Consider the following 21,322-nt stretch of genomic DNA (forward strand, 5'->3'; position numbering starts at 1 on the left):
AGCCAATCGTCCCAATACGGGTGGCACCAACAGACCTTCCCTTGGTAGGTGCGCTGCCACTACGACCATAATCTTGGTGAACGTTCGAGGTGCCATTGCAAGGCCGAAAGGAAGCGCTTGAAATTGGAAATGCTGACCCAGCACTGCGAACCGGAGAAATTGTTGATGCTCTGTTCGTATGCCTATGTGAAGATACGCCTCCGTGAGGTCCAGGGAGGCCAAAAACTCTCCCTGCCTTACGGACGCGATCACTGAACATAAGGTTTCCATTCGAAAGCGAGGAACCCGCAGACATCTGTTGACCCCCTTGAGATCTAGGATAGGCCGAAAAGTTCCTTCTTTCTTTGGCACCACGAAGTAAATGGAACACCAGCCCCTGCGGAGCTCATTGTATGGCACTGGGACAATCGCGTCGAGATCCCAGAGCCGATCCAGTGTAGTCCGCATCGCCCGGCGCTTGTCTGAAAACCCGCAAGGCGATACCAGGATAAACTGGCATGGCCGGTGTAAAACATCTAACTCGTAACCGTGTTTTATCACATCTAGGACCCACTGGTCCGATGTGATCCTGGTCCATTCCTCGTAAAACCGACTCAACCGGCCTTCAATTCTTGGAACGGAGGAATGGACCGGCCGCCCATCATTGTGCAGGCTTGCCCCCCTGCACATTCTGACCGGCTCCCGAATGACCGAAACGGCGCCCACGAAAGGACTGCAAATAAGACTGCTGTTGCTGCGCACTATGACGAAATGAAGAAGCTGAACCCCGAGAGGCCGGCGACCACCGCAAAACCGCGATCAAGAAGCTGCAACTCCCCTAGTCCACGGCCTGTCCTCCGGCAACCGACGTACCTTATTTTCCCCTAGGGATTCAATCAAATCTTCCAATTCCTTGCCAAATAACAATTTCCCCTTAAAGGGCAACAAACCCAACCGGCTTTGGAGGTCACATCCGCCGACCAATGACGAAGCCATAGCAGACGCCGTGCGGACACCGCCGACACCATGGTTCTGGCGAAGGTGCGAAGAAGATCATAAAAAGCGTCCCACTAAAGCAATTACTGCTTCTAAACGTCCCGCCTGGCGCGCCTCCTCAGGCAACAAAGATTCATTGGCCAAATGTTGCTGTGCCTAGCGAAGGCCAGCTCGCAAGGAAAAGTTACTACAAATCGCCGCACGAATTCCTAACGCCGAGACCTCGAAGATCTTCTTGAGCTGTATCTCCAGCTTCCTGTCCTGTAAGTCTTTAAGTGCGGTACCCCCGGTGACCGGAATGGTGGTCTTCTTTGTGACCGCCGCTACCGCCGAATCTATCTTAGGCATGCGCAGCATCTCCAGCTTATCTTCCGGTAAGGGATAAAGCTTATCCATTGCCTTCGCTACCTTCAGCCCCAAATCAGGAGTATCCCACTCCTTAAAAAGCAAACCAGAGGCAGAAAAATGCAAGGGAAAAGCTGAAGGAGGACCCCGGAGACCCAAGACTACCGGGTCCGTGACCCGGTGTCGCGACTCCTCCTGCGGTACCTGAATCCCTAATTCTCCCAGAATTTCCGGGATAAGGGGCCCCAGCACATCCTTTCTAAATAAGCGAATCACCTTCGGGTCATCCCCCTCGGTGCTATGGGGAACCGGGACCCCGAGGCCCCCTGTTTTCCGTCCCCATCAACCCCCCGCGGGGGCTGGGACGGGAAATCTTGATCTCCAGTATGCTCCTCCGGCTCATCCGTATCTGTGGTTGTATCCGGATCCCCTCTGGATGCCAGAGGTCGGAGGGGTTGGACCCTAGTCGGGCCCTCTGGCACCTGGGCTGGTTTGGCCCGCTTCTCCGTTCTAGACCCTAGGTCCGGAGTGGGGGTAAATCCTGGTGTCTCTTTCTGGCCAGCCTACGGGCCTTGAATGCCTTTTGCATTAGCAGGACGAACTCGGACCCGAATGAAGAGTCCGAGTCTGTGTCATCAGAATCATCTCCCACAGAGATGTGAGAATCTAAGGACCCAATTGGCCTTTCAGGTCTGTCCCCTGCGAGAACCCTGCGCTGCGGTGACAACCTCGGTGGGGGGGGCCGTCCTCCTCCCCATCCGCCGTCATAGCGTTTGCCTCGGCTCCCCAAGGCGAGAAAATGGCCGCCGTTCCCGCCAAAACAGCCGGCGATGGTTTCAAAATGGTGCCTGGACACGGCTTCCCCTAAGACGGCCCTGCTCACCGACCTGCCTGCATCGGACCCGGCGCGCGACTGCTGAACTCCCCGGGTCCCCATTGGCGCCGTGGACGCTCCCCTCCTTGCTGGTAACTCACGACGAACAAAGGCTGTCCCTAGACAGCCGCGTTGCTGCAGACCCACAGGCCCGACAAGCAGACCTCCACGGCATGCACAGCCCTGGTGAGAAGAGCCCAGTAATAAACCCAAAGAGCAAATAACCCTCTGCGACAGCGATACGGTGCACGGCCTCCCCCCCCCCCCCCCCACTCAAAGGAAAGGAGACAAGGGAAAACACAAGCAGGCAAAAAAAAATTTTTTTTTTAAAATAAATGTTACCAACACCTCAGTTCCGGATCCAGCTGGGGGGAGTGAACCGGGTATCCCGGTGTTGCCCCCAGCGCCGATGGTGCGCTGGAATATGGGGCTCCCCCAAGCGTCAGCGACCTCAAGACCAAAGGGGATGGTTCCCTCAGGACCTCGCAACCCTTTGGGAGGCAGACTTGGGGACCAGCAGGCAAGCCTCTGCAGTCCAAAATCCTAATCTGAGCTATATCTCTATTCTTTTGTTTTTTTTTTTCTTAAAACCAACTAACCACCTAAAAGCTTAGGCCTCAGCACAGACTGTAGGTTTGGCACCCCCTCCACCTGCTAGGAGACAGAAGAATACTGCCAGACTGTAGGTGGCACCAGCCTAAATATATGCAGAGTTTTTGTTTGTAAACTTCTGTCTCCAACTGCTAGAGGGGGGGCCAAACCCAGGAGTCTGGACTGATCTGGGTACGTACAGAGAACTGTAGATTTACTTATTGTCCCCATTCCAGTTATTAGTTTAAATTTGATCATGTTATGATCAGTATTGCCAAGTGGCCCCACCACAGTTTCCTTTCTCACCAAGTTCTGCATTCCACTAAGAATTAAATCTAAAATTGCTCCCTCTCTTGTTGGTTCCTGAACCAATTGCTCCATGAAGCAGTCATTTATTTCATCCAGGAACTTTATGTCTTTAGCAATTCCTGATGTTACATTTACCCAGACAATACTGGGGTAATTGAAATCTCCCATTATTATTGCACTGCCAAATTGGTTAGCTTCCCTGATTTCTCTTAGCATTTCATCACCTGTCTGACCATTTTGTCCAGGTGGATGGTAGTATACTCCTTTCACTATACTCTTACCCAACACACATCCAACACACATGGGATTTCTACCCATATAGATTCTACTGAGCATTTAGTCTCTTGTATGATCTTTATCCTGTTGGACTCTATACCTTCCCGGATATAAAGTGCCACACCCCCACCAAGTTGATCCTCCCTATCATTGCGATATAATTTGTACCCTGATATAGCACTGTCCCATTGGTTATCCTCCTTCCATCAAGTCTCTGTGATGCCAATTATGTCAATCTCATCATTAACTGCTTTACACTATAACTCTCCCATCTTATTTCTTAGACTTCTGGCATATAGACATTTCAAAGTGTGTTTTTTTATTTGTATTAACTTACTTTTCAGTTGTTAGGGATAATTTGGAAATCATTAGCTTCGGTGATTTTTTTACATATAGGCACATGGACTACATTTGCTTTTATTGGAACCTCTCTGTTGGGATGCCCTAACACTCCTGTTTCATTAGTATCCTTCAAGGATACATTTCTCCAAACCATGCACTGCTGAGTGACTGTCTGCTTTCCCCCTTGTTCTAATTTAAAAGCTGCATATCCTTCAGAGGTGCAGAATCAGCCACCGGAATGGCTGTTTTCTTTGTAATCGCAGACAGAGGCATCCACCTTTGGCAGCCTTAACAACTCAAGCATGTCCTCTGGCAAAGGATATAACTTATCCATTCCTCTACCAACCTTCAAATCTGTTTCAGGAGTATCCCACTGCCTAACCAGTAACTTCTTCACTGAATTATGGAAGGGGATGCTTTCGCTGGATCTCTTCATCCATGACTGGATCCACCTCTTCCCGATTGGATTTTTCTCGAACACTTTATCCCCAGCTCTTTAACATAAGGGATCAGGGGTTGCAGCTCTTCCCTATGGCAAAGACGAGCCACCTTCAGATAGTCCCCCTCAGTTGGGGCTTGTCCCAGGCCCTCTTCTGGATCCTGTCCTTCTGGAGAAGAATCAGCCTCAGGAGGGTCCTCCGCTGGAAGCTCCCCATCTTCCAAGACTACATCCGCAGTGTCTGATTGTGCAGATCTACCAAGGACTACCAAATCTTTGTCACACCACTAGCCTGCAGAGATCGGGACCTCTTCCTAGGCCACAGGCCCATTGACCCTTCTTACCTGGAAAAATGCCGCCTTGCGGCTTTCCTGGCAAGATACACTTTGTGCATTAAACGAAATTTCAAAAAAACTGCAGGATCATTAGAATCCTTCCCCAGGATGTCATCTGCCCCCAATAGAGTCCCATAGTCAGCTGGAGACAGTGGTGGAAGGAGATCATTCTCCTTCCCCCATGGCTTCAGAAGCAGCTGCAAGTGAAGACAAAATGGCTGCCGTTCCCACACCCGAATCACCTACAAGCCCTCCAGGCTCTCGCCTTCTCCCTGACCTTTTTGCCACTGATCCCGAGCCGCCCTCTCCCCCAGAGAGGCAGCAGGAACAAAACACCAGCAAGGGACAGTCATGCATGCATCACCGCATATGGAAAATTTACTGCCGCATGGCATGACTCCTGCCTGCTTGACTGTGCACACAAACAGCCATCTAAAGGACTCCAAAAAAGCCTTGTGAGAGCCACCACAGTCATGCCCCTGCAAGGCTGTCGTTCTGAAAACCCCTCTCCCCCCCCCCCCCCGGTTCAACAGGCTTTGCCAAAACAAAATTTTTTTTTTTAGACTTTAAAATTTTAAAGTCATTGCCCTTGAAGATGGGCAGCAGGCTTTGCAACTCCTCCTGGGGGAGAGTGAACTGGCCCCCCTGCTTGTCCACCTCAGGTCCTGGAGGGATGGTCCCACCAGGACCTGCCAACCTCCTGGGAGGAAATCTTTTTCTTTTCTTTTTTTTTTTTTTTTTTTAAAGCTAAATTTCCAGACTGCAGGTTTTGCACCTCTACCATCTGCTGGAGACAGAGAAATACTGAGGGATTGCTGGTGGCACTGTCAGTAAAACTATCTCCATCTGCTGGAAAGGAGGCAAAACCCAGGAGTCTGGATTGATTTGGGTACATACAGATAAAAAAAAGTTGCAAGAAAGTGCCTGCTAATGCCAAGAACCTTCTGGCCAAGAACACCACCACCAGAAACCTTAATCTTTAGGAAAATTAACTGAAGAGAAATAGCCTTAAATGGGCTCAAACTGAGAATTTTCCCAAGAAGGATAATACCAAATTCAGGTCTCAAGACACATTCAACATTGCTCAGGAATCACAAAATGTCTGGATAGGAAGACAAGAGGCTCTCCCCCCAGTCCCTACAACAAGTAATAGCTGTGACCTGCACTTTCAGGGAATTATGAGCTAAATCCTTCTCCAAAACCTCCTGTAAGGTGGTCAGAATAGAGCGCACTCCTAGGAAGAACCTGCTGAGGAGACCACATTTAAAAAAACAAACACAAAAACAAAACCCCCACACCTCCCCAAACAGTCACAAAAGTGATGGCAGTAAAGAAAGACCTGGCCTTTGAGTAGTCACTGCTTAATGAGAATAATCTCTCTTCATTAAATGGGCCTTCTCAAGGGCCAGGCCATAAGACAAAAGCAACCCAGATCTTCATAAAGGCCAGGACTCTGCCTAAACAGATCCTTTTGATGTAGAAGCCAAAACAAGTTCCTGTCCAACAGTTGAATAAGATCTGCCTACAAGAGATGCATCAGCCAGTCTGGTGCCACTAGAATCAATAGACCCGGAGTCTTGAAATCCTTTGAGCACTTAGCAGCAAGGGAAGAAACATGCACAAAGTATCTTGAGGGCCAAAGCTGGATCAAGGCATCTAGCTCTACTGATCCCCTTTCCTCACCTGTAAAATCTTAGAGCCTTTGCATTCAGTTTGATCACCATGAAATCCATCAGTGCTTTTCCTACATGTACACTATCTGATGAAAACACTACCTTAGTGACCAATCCCTGGGATCAGCCACACTTAAGTGAATTTTCTGAGCCGCAAACAGAGGATACTGCAGTTCCTGGAATCCAATGGATTGCATGATCCAAGGCTGCATGGTTATATTAGAAGTAAATCTTGTCAGACAAATCTAATACATTTCTTTGATTACGTGACTAGAGAGCTGGATCAAGGGAGTGTGCTAGACAATGTACTTTGATTTCAGTAAAGCCTTTGACATTTTCCTGTGTGAAACACTTATAAATTGAGTGACCTTGGTATGGAACCTAGAGTGACTAAGTTAGAAACCGGCTGAATGGAAGGTGAAGGGTAGTAGTCAATGGAGTTTACATTGGAAGAGGGAGGCATTACTAATGGTGTGATGGAAAAAGTTGAATCAAGTGTCAACTTCATAAGATCCAGAGGTCTGAATCACAGGGAGTTTAAATCTTTTCTGGAGGAAGTGGGCTCAGATCATGATGATATGATTTACTTCAGCCAAGTTCAATGGCTCAGCAGATGAGGCACGCTATCCAGATTCTGGAGTTTACGTGATGAAATAGACGTTCATGGCCAAAGGGAAGGATATAAGTTTCCTAGATAATTCATGGGTGAATGACTTGGCATTTCTGGTCGATATGACCAAGTATATGGCAGACTTAAATGTGAAACTTCAAAGAAAGAATCAGCTGGCGCACAAATTGTACGAACTCATCGTTACATTCATTGAGAAATTGGGGCTTATTCATTCACAGTTGATTCTGAAGAAAGTTGTAACTTGACAGTCCTTTCCACGAGACCTACTGACATGGAGAAGTACTCAGAATTAGTTGTCATACTGATTGATGACTTCAAACAAAGGTTCGAGGATTTGAGAAAACATACTGATGTCATGAAGCTACTGAGTAATCCGTTTCAAACTGATCCAAAAGACTGTGCTGAATAATACCAGATGGAACTCATTGACAAAGAATGACAGTGACTTGAAGAGAGCTTTTACTGAACATGATCTTCTGAAATTCTCCAGTTCTTATGTTTCACCACACAGGTTCCCTAATCTGTCACAAGATGCCAAGAGGTTCAATGCTTTCAGGTCAATACAGTAAAGTGCGGCCGCGGTTACCCCGCTCCTAACCCGCTTTCTACTCACTTTCTGGCCGCGTTAGCCCTTCCTGCGATACACAATCCCCTTTAACCGATTCTTACCACCTCTTTAAATCACCGGGTAACCCTTTTCACACGCGGCATGTATATTAGATGTAAACGATCGAATTAGCTATTTCCTCCCATACAGTAACGCGCGCCCCAACTATCGCTTTTTTACCCTGCCGTTTTGCCGCGCGTTTAACCTGCTAACTTACCGCTTACCCTTACCCCTGCATTAGAGGCAGGGGTAAGGGTAGGCGGCAAACTTTCCCCCAGCCCCCGCTCACCTGCCCTGACCGCGTCAATGGGTGCTGGTCTCCGGGGCAGCCCCAGTCCTCTCCCACCTCCTCCCAAAGCAACGAAAGCGGAAAAAATCTAAAAAAGCGAAAAAAAAAAAAAAAGTGGTAATGACGTGGACGGTTCTCCTACGCTCGGGATTGCCAGCCCTCTCTCCCCTCCTCCCGAAGCAAGGCGCGTAAAGCAGCAATTTGCAAGCAATTTAAATACAGTATTGAGCGGTAGGTGAGCCGGACTGTGCATGCGGCAACCACGGGTGCGCCCGGCATTAACGCAGCTCTTCCTACCGCTCCTTACTGTATCGGTCTGTTTGTTTGGTAGCACCTACTGCTGCGAACAGTTATTTTCAAGAATGAAAAACACAAAAACAAAAAAGTCACTGTCTCTGCTTACAGATGAACATTTAACAGCATCATTGCGCATTGCAAGCTCTACAGTTGGAGGTGACACACTACTTGTGTAAACAAAATCAGTGTCAGATTTCCCACTGAAAATGATTAGCTTATGACATGGGAGACTTTGGTTAACTTTTTAGAATCTAAATTTTTAGAGTGGAGTAGACTGTTGGACTCACTGGTCTAAAAACTCTCTCAAGTTGTAATTTGGTGTTTTTAATAGCGATATTGTTAATCCGGCCCATGAGCTTTTCAACAATTCTTCATGTGGCCCCCCCGAACAAAAGGTTAGACAACACTGGATTACAGGCTTGAGTTGAGTATAATAGAAGCTTAGACAATGAACATGCTCTCAAAATTTGTTTCTGGGAAAACCCATTCCATATCAAATCAAGTCCTTCACTGCTTTATCTGGGAGGGAAAGGATTTGGAGTGCTCCCTTGTGCTGACCATAATGAGGACTGCCGGACCTCAGAAATCACCTCAGGAATTCTCAACTGGGGGAGGGACCCGTAGGTATCACCGCAGGAGAGCGGGGCTCGTCTGTAGAGGTAAGATTTCTTCTTGTTTGGAATTTTCTTTGGTTTGAAAACTCTAACACTGTGCAAGCGTGTACAGAGTTCCGAACTGCTACGGAGACGGAGAAATACTTAAGAGCAGAGCTTCCTGCAGGGGTATATATACTGGTGGTGATGTCAGATTGAAATCTGACTGTCTCCAGCTGCTATCAGGAGTACACTATACCCATTGGTCCTGAGTCCATCTGCTACACACTAGGACATGAGATCCTCCAAGAAAGTAGAAGCTTCTTCCTTATTTCCCCCCTCAGCAATATTACAATTATTAAGCTTAAGAAATCAGCAAAGAAATCTCTTTATGGGGGGGGGGGGGGGGGGGAAAGCAAGCACACCATGGAAGACTTATCCCCTCTGCAAGGAATTAATCATCTTCTAGCTCCCCCTCACAGGTAATGACCATGGAAGCTTTACAATCTTCCAGGGAATCATCCAACTCAGTACATTTATCCTCATCCACCCCCTTTCCTGGCCATTTTCCTTCCTTTTGAATTTGGCCAAGAAAGAGGAAGACCTGGGGGGAGGGGGGGAAAGAGAAGTCACAGGACTGAACTGTACCCTGTGTAAAAAGCATGGTGCAAACATCTTATAAACTCCTTACACATTGAAACCCAAGCTGCAGATGAGGATTTTGGAGAAGGGAGTAAGCTGCCCCTTTCTGACCAATTGCTCCCAAATTCAAAAGGATTTGCTTCTTTATCTGCAGGGCTAAGTGACTGAGGCCCGAGATCTCTCTCAATACCCTAACCTTCCAAAATGGCCACTATCATAATTGTGAGGCCCAGGGCCTGGAGCCCTGATTGAATCAGACTGCCCAGAGGATGCTGCCGGCATGGTCCCCTCCCCCAATGTAGTAAAATAACCAAGTACACAACAGGATTACTGTGTCCCCTTGTCCTCCAAGCACACACTAAAGGCTTTCATTGCTCCCCCACTCAACTCTCTTCTGCGGGTCCCACAGCTGCTGCAGAGTATGGTCTTTTTCCCGCTCTCTGCTTCAACAACCAACCATCTCTTCCTCTTCAAAGAGGCCTCAGTGCCATAGCCAGGAAGAAGAAACGAGAAACCCCTAGACTTACTGTACAAAGTCTTTGAAATCTCTTCCGCAAAGTTTGTACACCGCTGCTGTCGCTTTTCTTCCCCCCCCCCAATAAATGTTATGCTTAAAAGAAAAATCTTTTCCCCTTTTTTGATTTTTTTCCCCCCCCTAAGATGATATGGGGGGGGGGGGGGGAAGGATACCATCTCCACACAATCAATCCCACACCAAGAAACTAGAAGTCCCCTGGATCAGATCCTGCTTAACTGAGGGAGAATTTTTCACCTCAGGAGCTACCCCACTCCAGGCTCTGCTTAACTGAGGGGAAAGACGACAAGCCTTTCACCATAAGAGCTGCCCTTAAAAATGTTCTCTTAATTCAACCTAACCAGGATGCTCCCCTTCCCTCTGGAGACAGAATACCAGCACGCTGAGGTCAGCACAGATGCCTATAAGGGGTGATGTCAGTGAACATGTTAATCTGTTCATTTGCTGGTCTGTGGGCATAACCCATTTTTTGGACTGGGCTGATGAGATGAAAAAAAAAAGAAAAAACAACATATGACAGACTTCAGCACTGTACTATAACAAATTGCACTTTACATTATAACATTTTATCCAGGGCTTGGAATACAATAGTACCAAGGCTCCCTATCTAGTCTCAAATAGTTTTACATAAACTGAACTTTATCGAAAACCAACATGTGCCCTAGCACAGAGCTTTTGAAAGGTCTTTGTAGAAACAAAAAGCCTGTTCTAATGCTCTAAAATGTCAAACTACTTCTAAGCATACCAAATTGCTATGATGTGGCAAATCTGCATATATATAGTAAACACACATATATGTTAGTATAAAATAAGTAAACAGAGGAAGCATTTTTAAAGGATAATGCAAGAGGCTTAAGGAATCACAGCTTTTCCATATGCCTGTTACTTCCCATAAAAATACCCAAATGTAGTTGTCCCAAAAAGCTATGGTTCCAGATTTGTCACCATGTATGTACACATCAGCTTATATGTGTTTCAGCTGTGTCATTTTGTCAATATATGCGGTCCCATAAAAAGTTTTTACATTTATTTATGTTGTGCCTGGTCAGCCACTTCAAAGCAGATTACATTCAGGTACTGTAGGCATTTTGCTGTCCCCTGAGGGTTTACTATCTAAGATTGTACTGGAGGCAATGCTATGTTTGTCTACTCCCACCCTCCCCAAGAAATCTGCTTGCAAGAAGTGCAGGGCAGGGTAATTAAGGAAATCTGAACACCTACCACACTGCTTCCTTTCCAGTGCCTGCACCATGAATGCTGAAAAATGCAGTGCCGGCATTGTAGGGGATAAGCGAGTCAAAAGAAGGTGTTCACATGTGTGATAGAATTGATGTGTTTTTCTACTGCACAGAATTGGAGAAAATATGTACACAAGAGACTACACAGGATACCTTGATAAGAGCTCTTTTGGTAAGCTTCTGGTTAACCTCAGGCTTATTCATTATATTCTTTGCTCTATGAGCATACTCCAGGGTACTGAGAGTTTCCTATTATGCAATTACAGAAAGGAAAAAAAAAAGTTATATTAATCACCATTTGTTTTTTTTTTTTTAATTAATACTTTATTGTTTTTCTTCCATTAATTACAATCATGAAAACATAACCGTATAATCCAAATAAAATAAATTATAAATAACCATTACTAGGCAATATCTATATTTGGCATAACCATAATTGGGGGGGGGGGGGGGGGGGATCATCAATACATATAGAAACCCAATTATATATAATATACAGAACTGCAATTGGTCCTGATCCTAAAAGGAGGAAGCAGCGTTATTTTATTCATTTAGGACATTAGTCTCTAAAGACAAAGCTTGACTTTTATCCCTTAGAAATGTTTCCAAATGTGTCGGATCATTAAATCCAAATTTTTTCCCATTATAAGTAATAAGGCAAAAACAAGGACATTTTAAGAAAAACGTTGCTCCTTTTGCCACCACCCTAGGTTTCAAGGAAAGAAAATATTTCCTTTTTGCCTGGGTGGCGCGGGCAACGTCAGGGAATATTTGGATTTTTTGTCCGCAAAAGGGAACATTTCTGTTCAAAAATTTTTTTTTAAATAGCACATCTTTATCCTGCTCTGCAATAAAAGATACAAATAAAGTTGCCCTGTTTTCTATCAAATCTATTGATTGTTCTAAGAATGTTATCCCCAAAGTTTCCTCATTTACACTAACGTTATTCTGTTCAGTATTTCTCAATACCTTTTTTGGAAAATAAAATCTTGGATACTCTGGGGATATCTTCCTCTTTATAACTCAGTATTTCTTTCAAAATTTTTTTTAAACATTTCCATGGGAGACAGTAACCGTGTTAAAGGAAAATTAACAAATCTCAAATTTCTTATTCTTAATAAATTTTCGGTATACTCAGCCCTCCCTATGCAAAGTTAGACTGTCTTTCATAAATACATTCTCAGAATTTGAAATCAATAGCACTTTAGTATTTAACCCAGATATATCTTTTACACAACTTTCAATTTTCCTTGCTTGTTCTATTAAGACAGTTCTATTATCATTTATTACAGATGACGACAGGGTACTATTCATCAGTTATATTCTGGTCAAGCTTTGATATCATATGCCATAAATCAAACAAAGTAATATTATCCGGATTACTTCCAGGCTTAATACTACTTTCCAAACGAACCTGTGGTAGACTATCAATTGGGTTACTCAAGAAATTTTCATTTACAGTCCTAGGTACTTCTGCCTGTAAAGTCAGGCTTAAGTCCCGTTGGGCTGTTCCTACCATATTAATCACCATTTAACCAATGAAAAACATCTATTTGTGATTTATCATCTTAAAAATGATATTCAAATCCACTAAAAGCACATAGCACAGCTCTAGATGTTTTTTACAGGATGATTGAAAGATCAATGACCAGGTCTTTACCTCCATGTTTATAGATGCAGGAGAAACAGTGGCAATTATCGAAGTTTTTGTGCGACCTCCCAGAGAGTCCTGCAGGATCCGGGTGAGTTTGGACTCCCTGTAGGGAATGTGGGGGGCTCTTTCTACAAGTGCTGTGATAACTCTTCCCAAAGTCAGTAGAGACTGATTGATATTTCCAGCCTCACGGGCTCTTTTATCAACTGCTCCAGAACGACCAATGTTCTCACTTCCTGCTAGATCGACCTAAATAAAAAGATCATTCTTGAGTAGCAGCAGACAACTAACTGCGTTGTTGATGCCAATACAGACACAAAGTTCCATAAAACGTGAGGCCAAGCAAGAATGTGAAAACTCAGCTAATACAACAAATATAAAATTCTTAAAAATTTCTAATCCTGATAAAAGAAAATTGGTTCTTACCTGCTAATTTTCGTTCCTGTAGTACCAAGGATCAGTGTGTTGTGCATCCCTACCAGCAGATTGAGTCAGAGAACAAAACTTTGGGCACTGCCATACATAGAGTGCCACCTGCAGACCCTCAGTATTGCCCTGTACCCAAGCCCAGGCTAACAGAACTAAAGAGCGAGAGGTAGCAAACTTCAAAACCCAGACTACCCCGCTACTCAAAAAATAAACTCAACCATGCAGAACTGCTCCATCAACCCATTTTGCCAAACAAAAGGAGCTTCAAGAAATGCTTCAGGTCACAAATTCGGCCAACAGTAGCCAACACAGTCTTTCGGAATCTGAAATAAGGGGTGGGCCTCTGGACTGATCCTTGGTACTACAGGAACGAAAATTAGCAGGTAAGAACCAATTTTCTTTTCCCAGTACGTACCAGGATCAGTCCAGAGAAGTGGGATGTACCCAAGCCACCTCACACTGGGTGGGCCCCCGAAAGACCAGCACACAGCACTCTCCCCCCGAAGGATGCTTCATCAGAAACCTGTATCTCGAGATTAACATTCGAGATACATATATATTTGCTAGGTCTCACTTTCAGCGGAGATTGGGAACGTTAATCATCAGAAACCTGGACATCCAAGGGATAATGCTTCGTGAAAGTGTGAATCGAAGACCACACCGCCGCCCTATAGATCTCCTGAGGCGACAAAAGCTGACACTCTGCCAAGGAAGCAGCCTGAGCCCTAGTGGAGTGAGCCCTAAGATCCAATGGCACCTGCCAACCACGAGCAATGTTCGCCGAGCTAATGGCTTCCTTAATCCACCTAGCAAGGGTCGCTTTGTCTCCTTTCTTTGGGCCCCCGAACAGAACGAACAAGTGGTCAGAATGTCGAAAATCATGGGTAACCTCCAAATATCACATCAAGACCCAGCGCACGTCCAAGAGATGAAGATCTTTATCCTGAGAGGATTCGATACCAATTTGGAAACCCCATCTGATTGACGTGAAATGAGGAAACCACTTTAGGGACGAAGGATGGAACTGTCCGCTAAGATACCCGATCCGCTGAGATACGTAGAAATGGATCCCGACACGACAACAACTGAAGCTCTAAAATCAGACAAGCCGAGCAAATAGCCACCTGAAATACTGTCTTCAAGGTCAGATCCTTCAGAGAAGATCTGCTGAGAGGTTCGAAAGGAGCACCGCAAAATACCCGGAGAACTAAATTTAGGCTCCAATCTGGGCATACGGGGCGGAAGCAAATGTTTAATTCCTTTAAGAAAACGGGCAATGTCCGGGTGCGCTGCCAAGGAATAACCATTGATCCGTCCCCACAAGGCCCCCAGAGCCGCCACCTGTACCCACAGAGAGTTGAACACCAGTCCCTTCGTAAACCCCTGCTGAAGGAAATCTAGAATTCGAGGAACCTCCACCGAGAGAGGGTCGCAGGCCCTTTGACTACACCATGCCTCAAAAATCTTCCAAACGCACACATAAGCCATAGAGGTGGCCGGTCATCGCACCTGGAGAAGGGTGGAAATGACCTGCTCAGAATAGCCCCTCAAGCGTAAACGTCTCCTCTCAAAAACCAAGCCGCGAGAGAGAAGTGATCCTCCCGATCCGAAAATATGGGTCCCTGTCTAAGCAGACGTGGTAGATGAGCCAGTTGCAAGGGACCTTCCAGAGCTAGCTGCACAAGATCCGCGAACGACGGTCGACATGGCCATTCCGGTGCCACGAGGACCACTCGGCCCGGGTGAAGTTCTATGCGACGTAGAAGCAGATCTATGAGCGGCCAGGGAGGAAAGGCATACAATAGAATTCCCGTGGGCCAGGGACAAACGAGGGCATCGATGCCCACCAAGCCCTGCTCTTTTCATTGACTGAAGCAGCTCTCCATCTGCGTTGCCATTAGATCCAACTGCGGCATGCCCCACCTGGCGCAAATGCGGTTCCACGCGTCGGCAGACAGTTCCCACTCTCCGGGACAGAGTTGTTGCCTGCTGAGGAAATTCGCCTGAACATTCTCTATTCCTGCAACATGCGAGGCGGTAATGACCCCGAGATGACGTTCTGCCCAGGCGAACAGAATCCGTGCCTCTAACACCACCGCAGGACTTCATGTCCCGCCTTGTCGGTTGAAGTACGCCACCATCGTCGCATTGTCGGAGAAGACTTATCATTCTGCCCTGAATCCAGGGGAGAAAGGCTTGTATGGCTAGACACACCGCTCTCGACTTGAGATGATTGATGGACCATGAGCCCTCCGTGGCTAACCACAGACCTGAGCGGACTTTTCCGCGCAGACCGCTCCACAACCGGACAGACTGGCATCGGTGGAGATTATTAGCCAATTCAGAGGGTCCAAATGCATCCCCCGTTCTAGGTTGTTGCACGAAAGTCACCACAACAGACTGACCTGGGACTCCCGAAGTAGTGGCATTGGGAGCTGAAACTCCTTCGATACCGGACTCCACCGAGACAGGAGTGCCCGTTGCAAGGGGCGAAGGTGAGCAAATGCCCAGGGAACTAAGTCCAGAGTGGAGGCCATGGATCCCAGGACCTGAAGAAGATGCCATACTGTGGGAGTGTGCATCCAACAGAGCAAGTGAATCTGGTCTTGTAATTTCACTATTTGATCCGCTGACTGAAATACCTTCCCCTGTGTGGTATCGAACCAGGCTCCGAGATAAGTCAATACCTGGGTGGGTTCCAAATGACTCTTCTGTACATTGATCACCCAGCCCAGGGACTGCAACGTGACCATCAGCAGGCGCACCGATCTCTTGCAGTCCTCCCGCAATTTTGCGTGAATCAACCAGTCGTCCAAGTACGGGTGGACCAATATCCCTTCCCTGCGAAGGAAAGCTGCCACTACCACCATCACTTTCGTGAACGTACGAGGAGCCATCATGAGGCCAAAGGGAAGGGCTCGAAATTGGAAATGTTGTCCCAACACCTTGAAACTCAAACTTCTGGTGATTGGCCCTGATGGGGATATGAAGGTACGCTTCGGTGAGATCTAGGGAAGCTAGAAATTCCCCTGTCTGAACCGCCTGCCATCACCGTCCGCAATGTTTCCATCCGGAAATGAGGAATCCTGAGACAATGGTTCACTTTCTGCAGATCGAGAATGGAATGAAACGTGCCCTCCTTTTTGGGAACCACAAAGTAGATCGAGTAACGGCCCCGTCCTTGTTCAAACTCCGGGACCTGGACAATTGCATTGAGGTTGCGAAGTCTCTAAGGTTCCACAAACCGCCTTGTGTCAGCTGCGCGATGTCACTCGGGGATTCCACAAAAACCTCTGGGACCGGTCAGGAGAATTCCAGGGCGTAAACCTCTCTGATGACCTCTAAAACCCACCGGTCTGAGGTATTCTTTGCCCATTCTGTGTAAAAGTTGGATAATCTGCCTCAGACAGCTTTGACGACGGAATGGGTGCTCGTGGCTTCATTGGGAGGATTTGGTGCTTCCTGCTCCCAGGGGTCCCGAGTGCCTGCCAGGACGGCGACCCCCGCGAAGAGGCTGCTGACGCCCCATAACCAGTTTAGAAGCGGACCGAAACGTGTATCTATCTGCTAGACCTGTAGTGATGAGAATCCCGGAAATGAGATCTAGGAGGGAAAGGCTTCTTGGACGATTTCCTGTCTTCTGGCAACCTATTGCCTTTGGACTCCGCCAGCAATTTTACCAACTGATCCAGTTCCTCTCCAAAAAGGAGTTTGCCCTTAAAAGGCAAGTTGCACAGCTGGGATTTTGAGGACAAGTCCGCCGCCCAATTCGTCAGCCAGAAGAGCCGCCGTGCAAACACCATGGTGACCATACCTCTCGCCAAGGTCCGCACCAGATCATTCAGGACATCCGCCACATAGGCGATACCCGCTTCCAGCCGCGCAGACTGTAATGCTCCTCCATTGCTAGGGTCTGTCCCGGCCGTAGTCTCCTGGATCCAACACCGACATGCTCGCTGCATCAAACTGGTGCAGATCGCAGCTCGAAGACTCAGCGCCTCTACCTCAAAAGCCCGTTTCAACTGGATCTCCAGCTTCCAGTCCTGCATGTCTTTAAGGGCTGCTGCCGCAGTGACCGGGATAGTGGTCTTCTTAGTGACTGCTGAGACCACAGCATCCACCATAGGGATCTTCAAAAGGTCCAAGACGTCCGACGACAGGGGATATTAGTTTAGCCATAGCTCTGCCCACCTTCAGACCAGCATCTGGAGCTTCCCACTCCCTAGCACCAGCTTGCGGACTTTCTTTGGTAGAGGAAAGGACTTAGTGGGACCCCAAATGCCGAACAGGACGGGATTAACCCCTTCATTTTCTGATTCCTCCTGAGACACCTTAATGCTCAGGACCTCTAGAACTTGAGGAATAAGAGGGCGTAGCTCATCCCTCTTGAACAAAACGGACCACACTGGGATCGTCCCCCTCCATAGTCGGGGTATCGGGATCATTAGTGTCATCCGTGTCCACATCCGCCTGATCCATGTCTATCCATAACAGTTCCCACCGGTGCAGCTGACCCGGAGGCCGACAGAGGCCCCTGAGTGCCCGCCTTACTCGGCTGGCCCTGATCCATAGGACGCCCTGGATCTGCAGCTCTATTAACTTTCTCCAGAGGAAGATCGAAGTCTCCTGGGAGCCCGAGCCTCTTCCCTGCCGTGCGCTTGCGGGCCAAAAAGGCTTCATGCATAAGCAGGATAAACTCCCTCCGGGGAGGGAGTTTATCCTGCTTATGCTGGTTAACTCCCTCCGGGGAGGGAGTTAACCAGGATAAACTCCCCTTCCGGGGAAAATCACCGGAGGAGTAACACCTGATCCTGTCGGAATCTCCTCCCCTATAGGGCCGAAACGGGAGGGGGGGTCCTCCTCCCTCGATACAAGCCCCGGGAAAACCAGGGCATCCCTGGAGGTGTGGCCTTCCGGCCCCAATAAATCCCCTGCCTCCTCAGCGCATTCGAGGCATAAAACCGCCGCATTCAGAGCCTGCCCGTGTGAGCCACACACACGACAGGCCAGCGATTTAGAGCATGGCGCCATTCGAGGCCGCGCTGCCACATGGCTGCAAGGAAAAAAAGGCCGCGATTGCCGCACTAGTACTTGTCTGCGCAGCACGGGAAAAATTACTAGCAACAAGTGCGGTCTAATTTTAAGTTAAAAAAAAAAAACCCTCGCGCGCCGGTCGCAGAAAAAAAAAAAAAAGCTGGTCCCCGCCCGAAGAGAAGCAGCCAGGAGAATTAAAATGAACTTACCCCTTCCCTTCCACGGCAACCCGGAGCTCTGGGGGCCGAAGGGAAACACAGCTGACAGCCTCCCCACCCAGCCTGCTCGGGCCCGATCCCACCGCACTCATTCCTTACCTCAGAGCCGCTTCAGACTGGAGCCCCGAAGGAACACTTCCTGTTATTTTCTATTATATCGTTTTTTGTTTTTTTTAAATAAGCTTTACTAAAACTTGTAGATGCTATAAGTGGCTGGGATGAAAGGAGCAGCTGCAGCAAATGTCAGAGTCGCGTAACCAGGAGGCCCTGGTCTGCACACTCTGACCCGGAGCAGACGAGACCCTGCCAGGGATAACCAATCCCCCGGACACCCGGCTTCCACTGAGGGATGGCCCACGAAGGTGCCTAACACCTCAGGAAGCAGTCGTAAGCCAAGAAAAAAATTCTAACTAAAACTGAAAAATTCAAACTAAAAATGCAGGAGTGCATCTCTGCCATCTGCTGGAGTCAGAGAAATACTGAGGGACTGCAGGTGGCACTCTAGTATATATGGAGTGCCCAAAGATTTGTTCTCTGACTCCATCTGCTGGTAGGGATGCACAACCCACTTCTCTGGACTGATCCTGGTACATACTGGGAATGACCATCTATTGCCAAAAACTACAAAGGTGAAAGGTAATTAATGCTACATGTACATGAGCTGCTGCTGTGGTAAGATTGATTAAATAAATGAATTCCCAACTCACCCATAATGCAAGCAAGAGAATACAGACAATCAGTAAAACATACTCCAGTGTCAATAAGGTGACTGAGCATAACATTTATTTGCAATTATAGGCCGAAGCTACTGAAGCCAGCAGCAGCCCACAACAAAAGATACACATTATTAAAATGACAGTCAACATTTATTTATTATTTATTTGGCATTTTTATATACCGACAACCGTTTGCACATCGTATCGGTTTACAAATAACTTGGAATAGGCAAGGAACAGTAACTATAATTAAAAGAGAAACAACAAACCAAATTACAAAAATAATCAGTGACTGTATCACAGAGATTTCAGATATCAATCTTATGGTGGGATTAGAGGTCAGGTAGGCCTGTAGGAAAAGCCATGGTTTTAGTTTTTTTTTTAAATTTAGGTGTGGGTGTCTCTGTGCGCAGATCTGAGGGGAGGGAGTTCCAAAGACTAGGGCCAGTGAGGGAAAAAGCTCTATTCATTGTGGAGATCAGTTTGTAGGATTTGATAGAAGGAGTGCGACGTGTTCCTTGAAGGGCGGGACGAGTGGATCTTGTGGAAGTGCAAGGAAGGAGGGGAGGGCAGAGCCAATGGAGGTTTTCATTTGTAATGCTTTTGTGGATGAGGGATAGTGTTTTGAAAAGGATATGTGATTGTATTGGTAGCCAGTGAAGCTCGATAAGAGTTGGAGTGATGTGGACTCTTTTTTTAGTGTTTGAAAGAATATGTGCTGCGGCGTTCTGTAGGAGTTGCAAAGGTTTAGTGTGTGTGGAGGGGAGGCCAAGGAGGAGAGCATTACAGCAGTCGATTTTGGAGAATATAATAGACTGAAGTACTGTGTGAAAGTCTGAGAAATGCAGTAGGGGTCTGAGTTTTTTGATAGTTTGTAGCTTGAAATAGCAGTCACTTAAGATAGACTTGATGAAGGGTTTGAAGTAGAGTTGGTTGTCGAGAAGAACACCCAGGTTACGGGTGTGCGAGTGGAAGGTAGTGGAAGAGCAGGCAAGGGGAACAGATGGAAAAGGAAGTTTGGTGGAGATGAGGAGTTCTGTTTTTTGAGGGTTGAAGGCAAAGTGCATGTCTGTGAGGAGTTTGTTGATGGCGGTAAGGCATGATTCCCAGTTTTGGAGAGCAGATTGGAGTGAGTCGGAAAAGGGGAAGAGAATTTGCACATCATCTGCGTAGATGAAGTGTTTGATACCAAGGTTGGAGAGGAGGGTGGTGAGGGGAAGCATGTAAATGTTGAATAGGGTAGAGGATAGTGCGGAGCCCTGGGGAACACCCTGATCCAAACTAATTGCGTCAGATTCATTATCAGTGAGGACTGTGAAATGACGATTTTGTAGGTAAGATTTAAGCCAGGAGAGTGCGGTTCCAGTAATGCCAATACTACTGAGGATATTGATAAGGATGGTGTGGTTAACAGTGTCGAACGCCGCAGAGATGTCCAACATAGCAAGGAGATAAAAAGTACCAGTATCAGTTCTTTTGATTATGGTGTCAGTTAGGGACAGTAGTAAGGTTTCCATGCTCAAAAGCTTTCGGAAACCATATTGCGTGGAGGGTAGAATGTTGTGTTTGAGGTAGTCAGAGAGGCGAGCGTTTACTAGCTTTTCTAGGATTTTAGCCAAGAGGGGGAGATTGGAAATGGGTCTGAAATTGGAAAGGGGGGAGGGATCAAGATTAGGTTTTTTGAGGATGGGTTTAACTACCGCTTGTTTTAGTATGTTGGGGACCGTGCCCTGTTCTAGGGAGCTGTTGCAAATGTCAGACAGAGGTTTGGAAATAGAAAGAAGAAGTTTGGACGGGATGGTTTCAGAGGGATGGGAGGAGGGTTTCATCTTTCTCAGGATATTTTCTATCTCCAGGGAGGAGGATGGGTCAAAAAGTCGACAGGGAAGCTGAGAAGTTAAAGGAGGGTAGAATCACGCTGATGGCGTTAAGGGCAAATTGCACGGTGAGGGAGGAGACTTTATATTTAAAGAAGTGTGCCAGTTCGTTGCAGCGATTCTTAGAGGTGGGAGGATGGGGTTGCGTTGTGGAGGAGTTGGTAAGGTCGGTGATCAAAGTAAAGAGGGCCTTGGGGTTGTATTGGAAACCATGTATCTTTTTAGAGTAGTATTCTCGTTTAGTGATAAGGATGGTTTTTCTGTATTCGTGCATGAGTTGATAGTAAGTTGTTTTGGTTGCTGGGGAGGGGTGTTTGCGCCAGCGCCTTTCTGCAGTTCTAAGGCGGGATTTGAGAATCTTGAGTTCAGGTCAATGGGGTCAATGGGGCAGTGTTTGTTAGCG

The 21,322-nt window shown here is 47.0% G+C and overlaps 1 protein-coding gene across 2 annotated transcripts in view; it reads right to left on the bottom strand.

The window, feature by feature from the left end:
• Positions 1–21,322, bottom strand: part of KIF11 (kinesin family member 11) — a 185,904-nt gene that overhangs the window by 110,204 nt on the left and 54,378 nt on the right. For both annotated transcript variants that reach the window (XM_029609919.1, XM_029609918.1), the window contains exons 9-10: positions 12,652–12,894; positions 11,145–11,240 (exon numbers count right to left, since the gene is read on the bottom strand). In XM_029609919.1, coding sequence (XP_029465779.1) covers positions 11,145–11,240; positions 12,652–12,894 — 339 coding nt within the window. The remainder of the gene's footprint in view (positions 1–11,144; positions 11,241–12,651; positions 12,895–21,322) is intronic.

Source organism: Rhinatrema bivittatum, chromosome 7 (genome assembly GCF_901001135.1).
Source record: "Rhinatrema bivittatum chromosome 7, aRhiBiv1.1, whole genome shotgun sequence".
Classification (NCBI taxonomy): Eukaryota; Metazoa; Chordata; class Amphibia; order Gymnophiona; family Rhinatrematidae; genus Rhinatrema; species Rhinatrema bivittatum.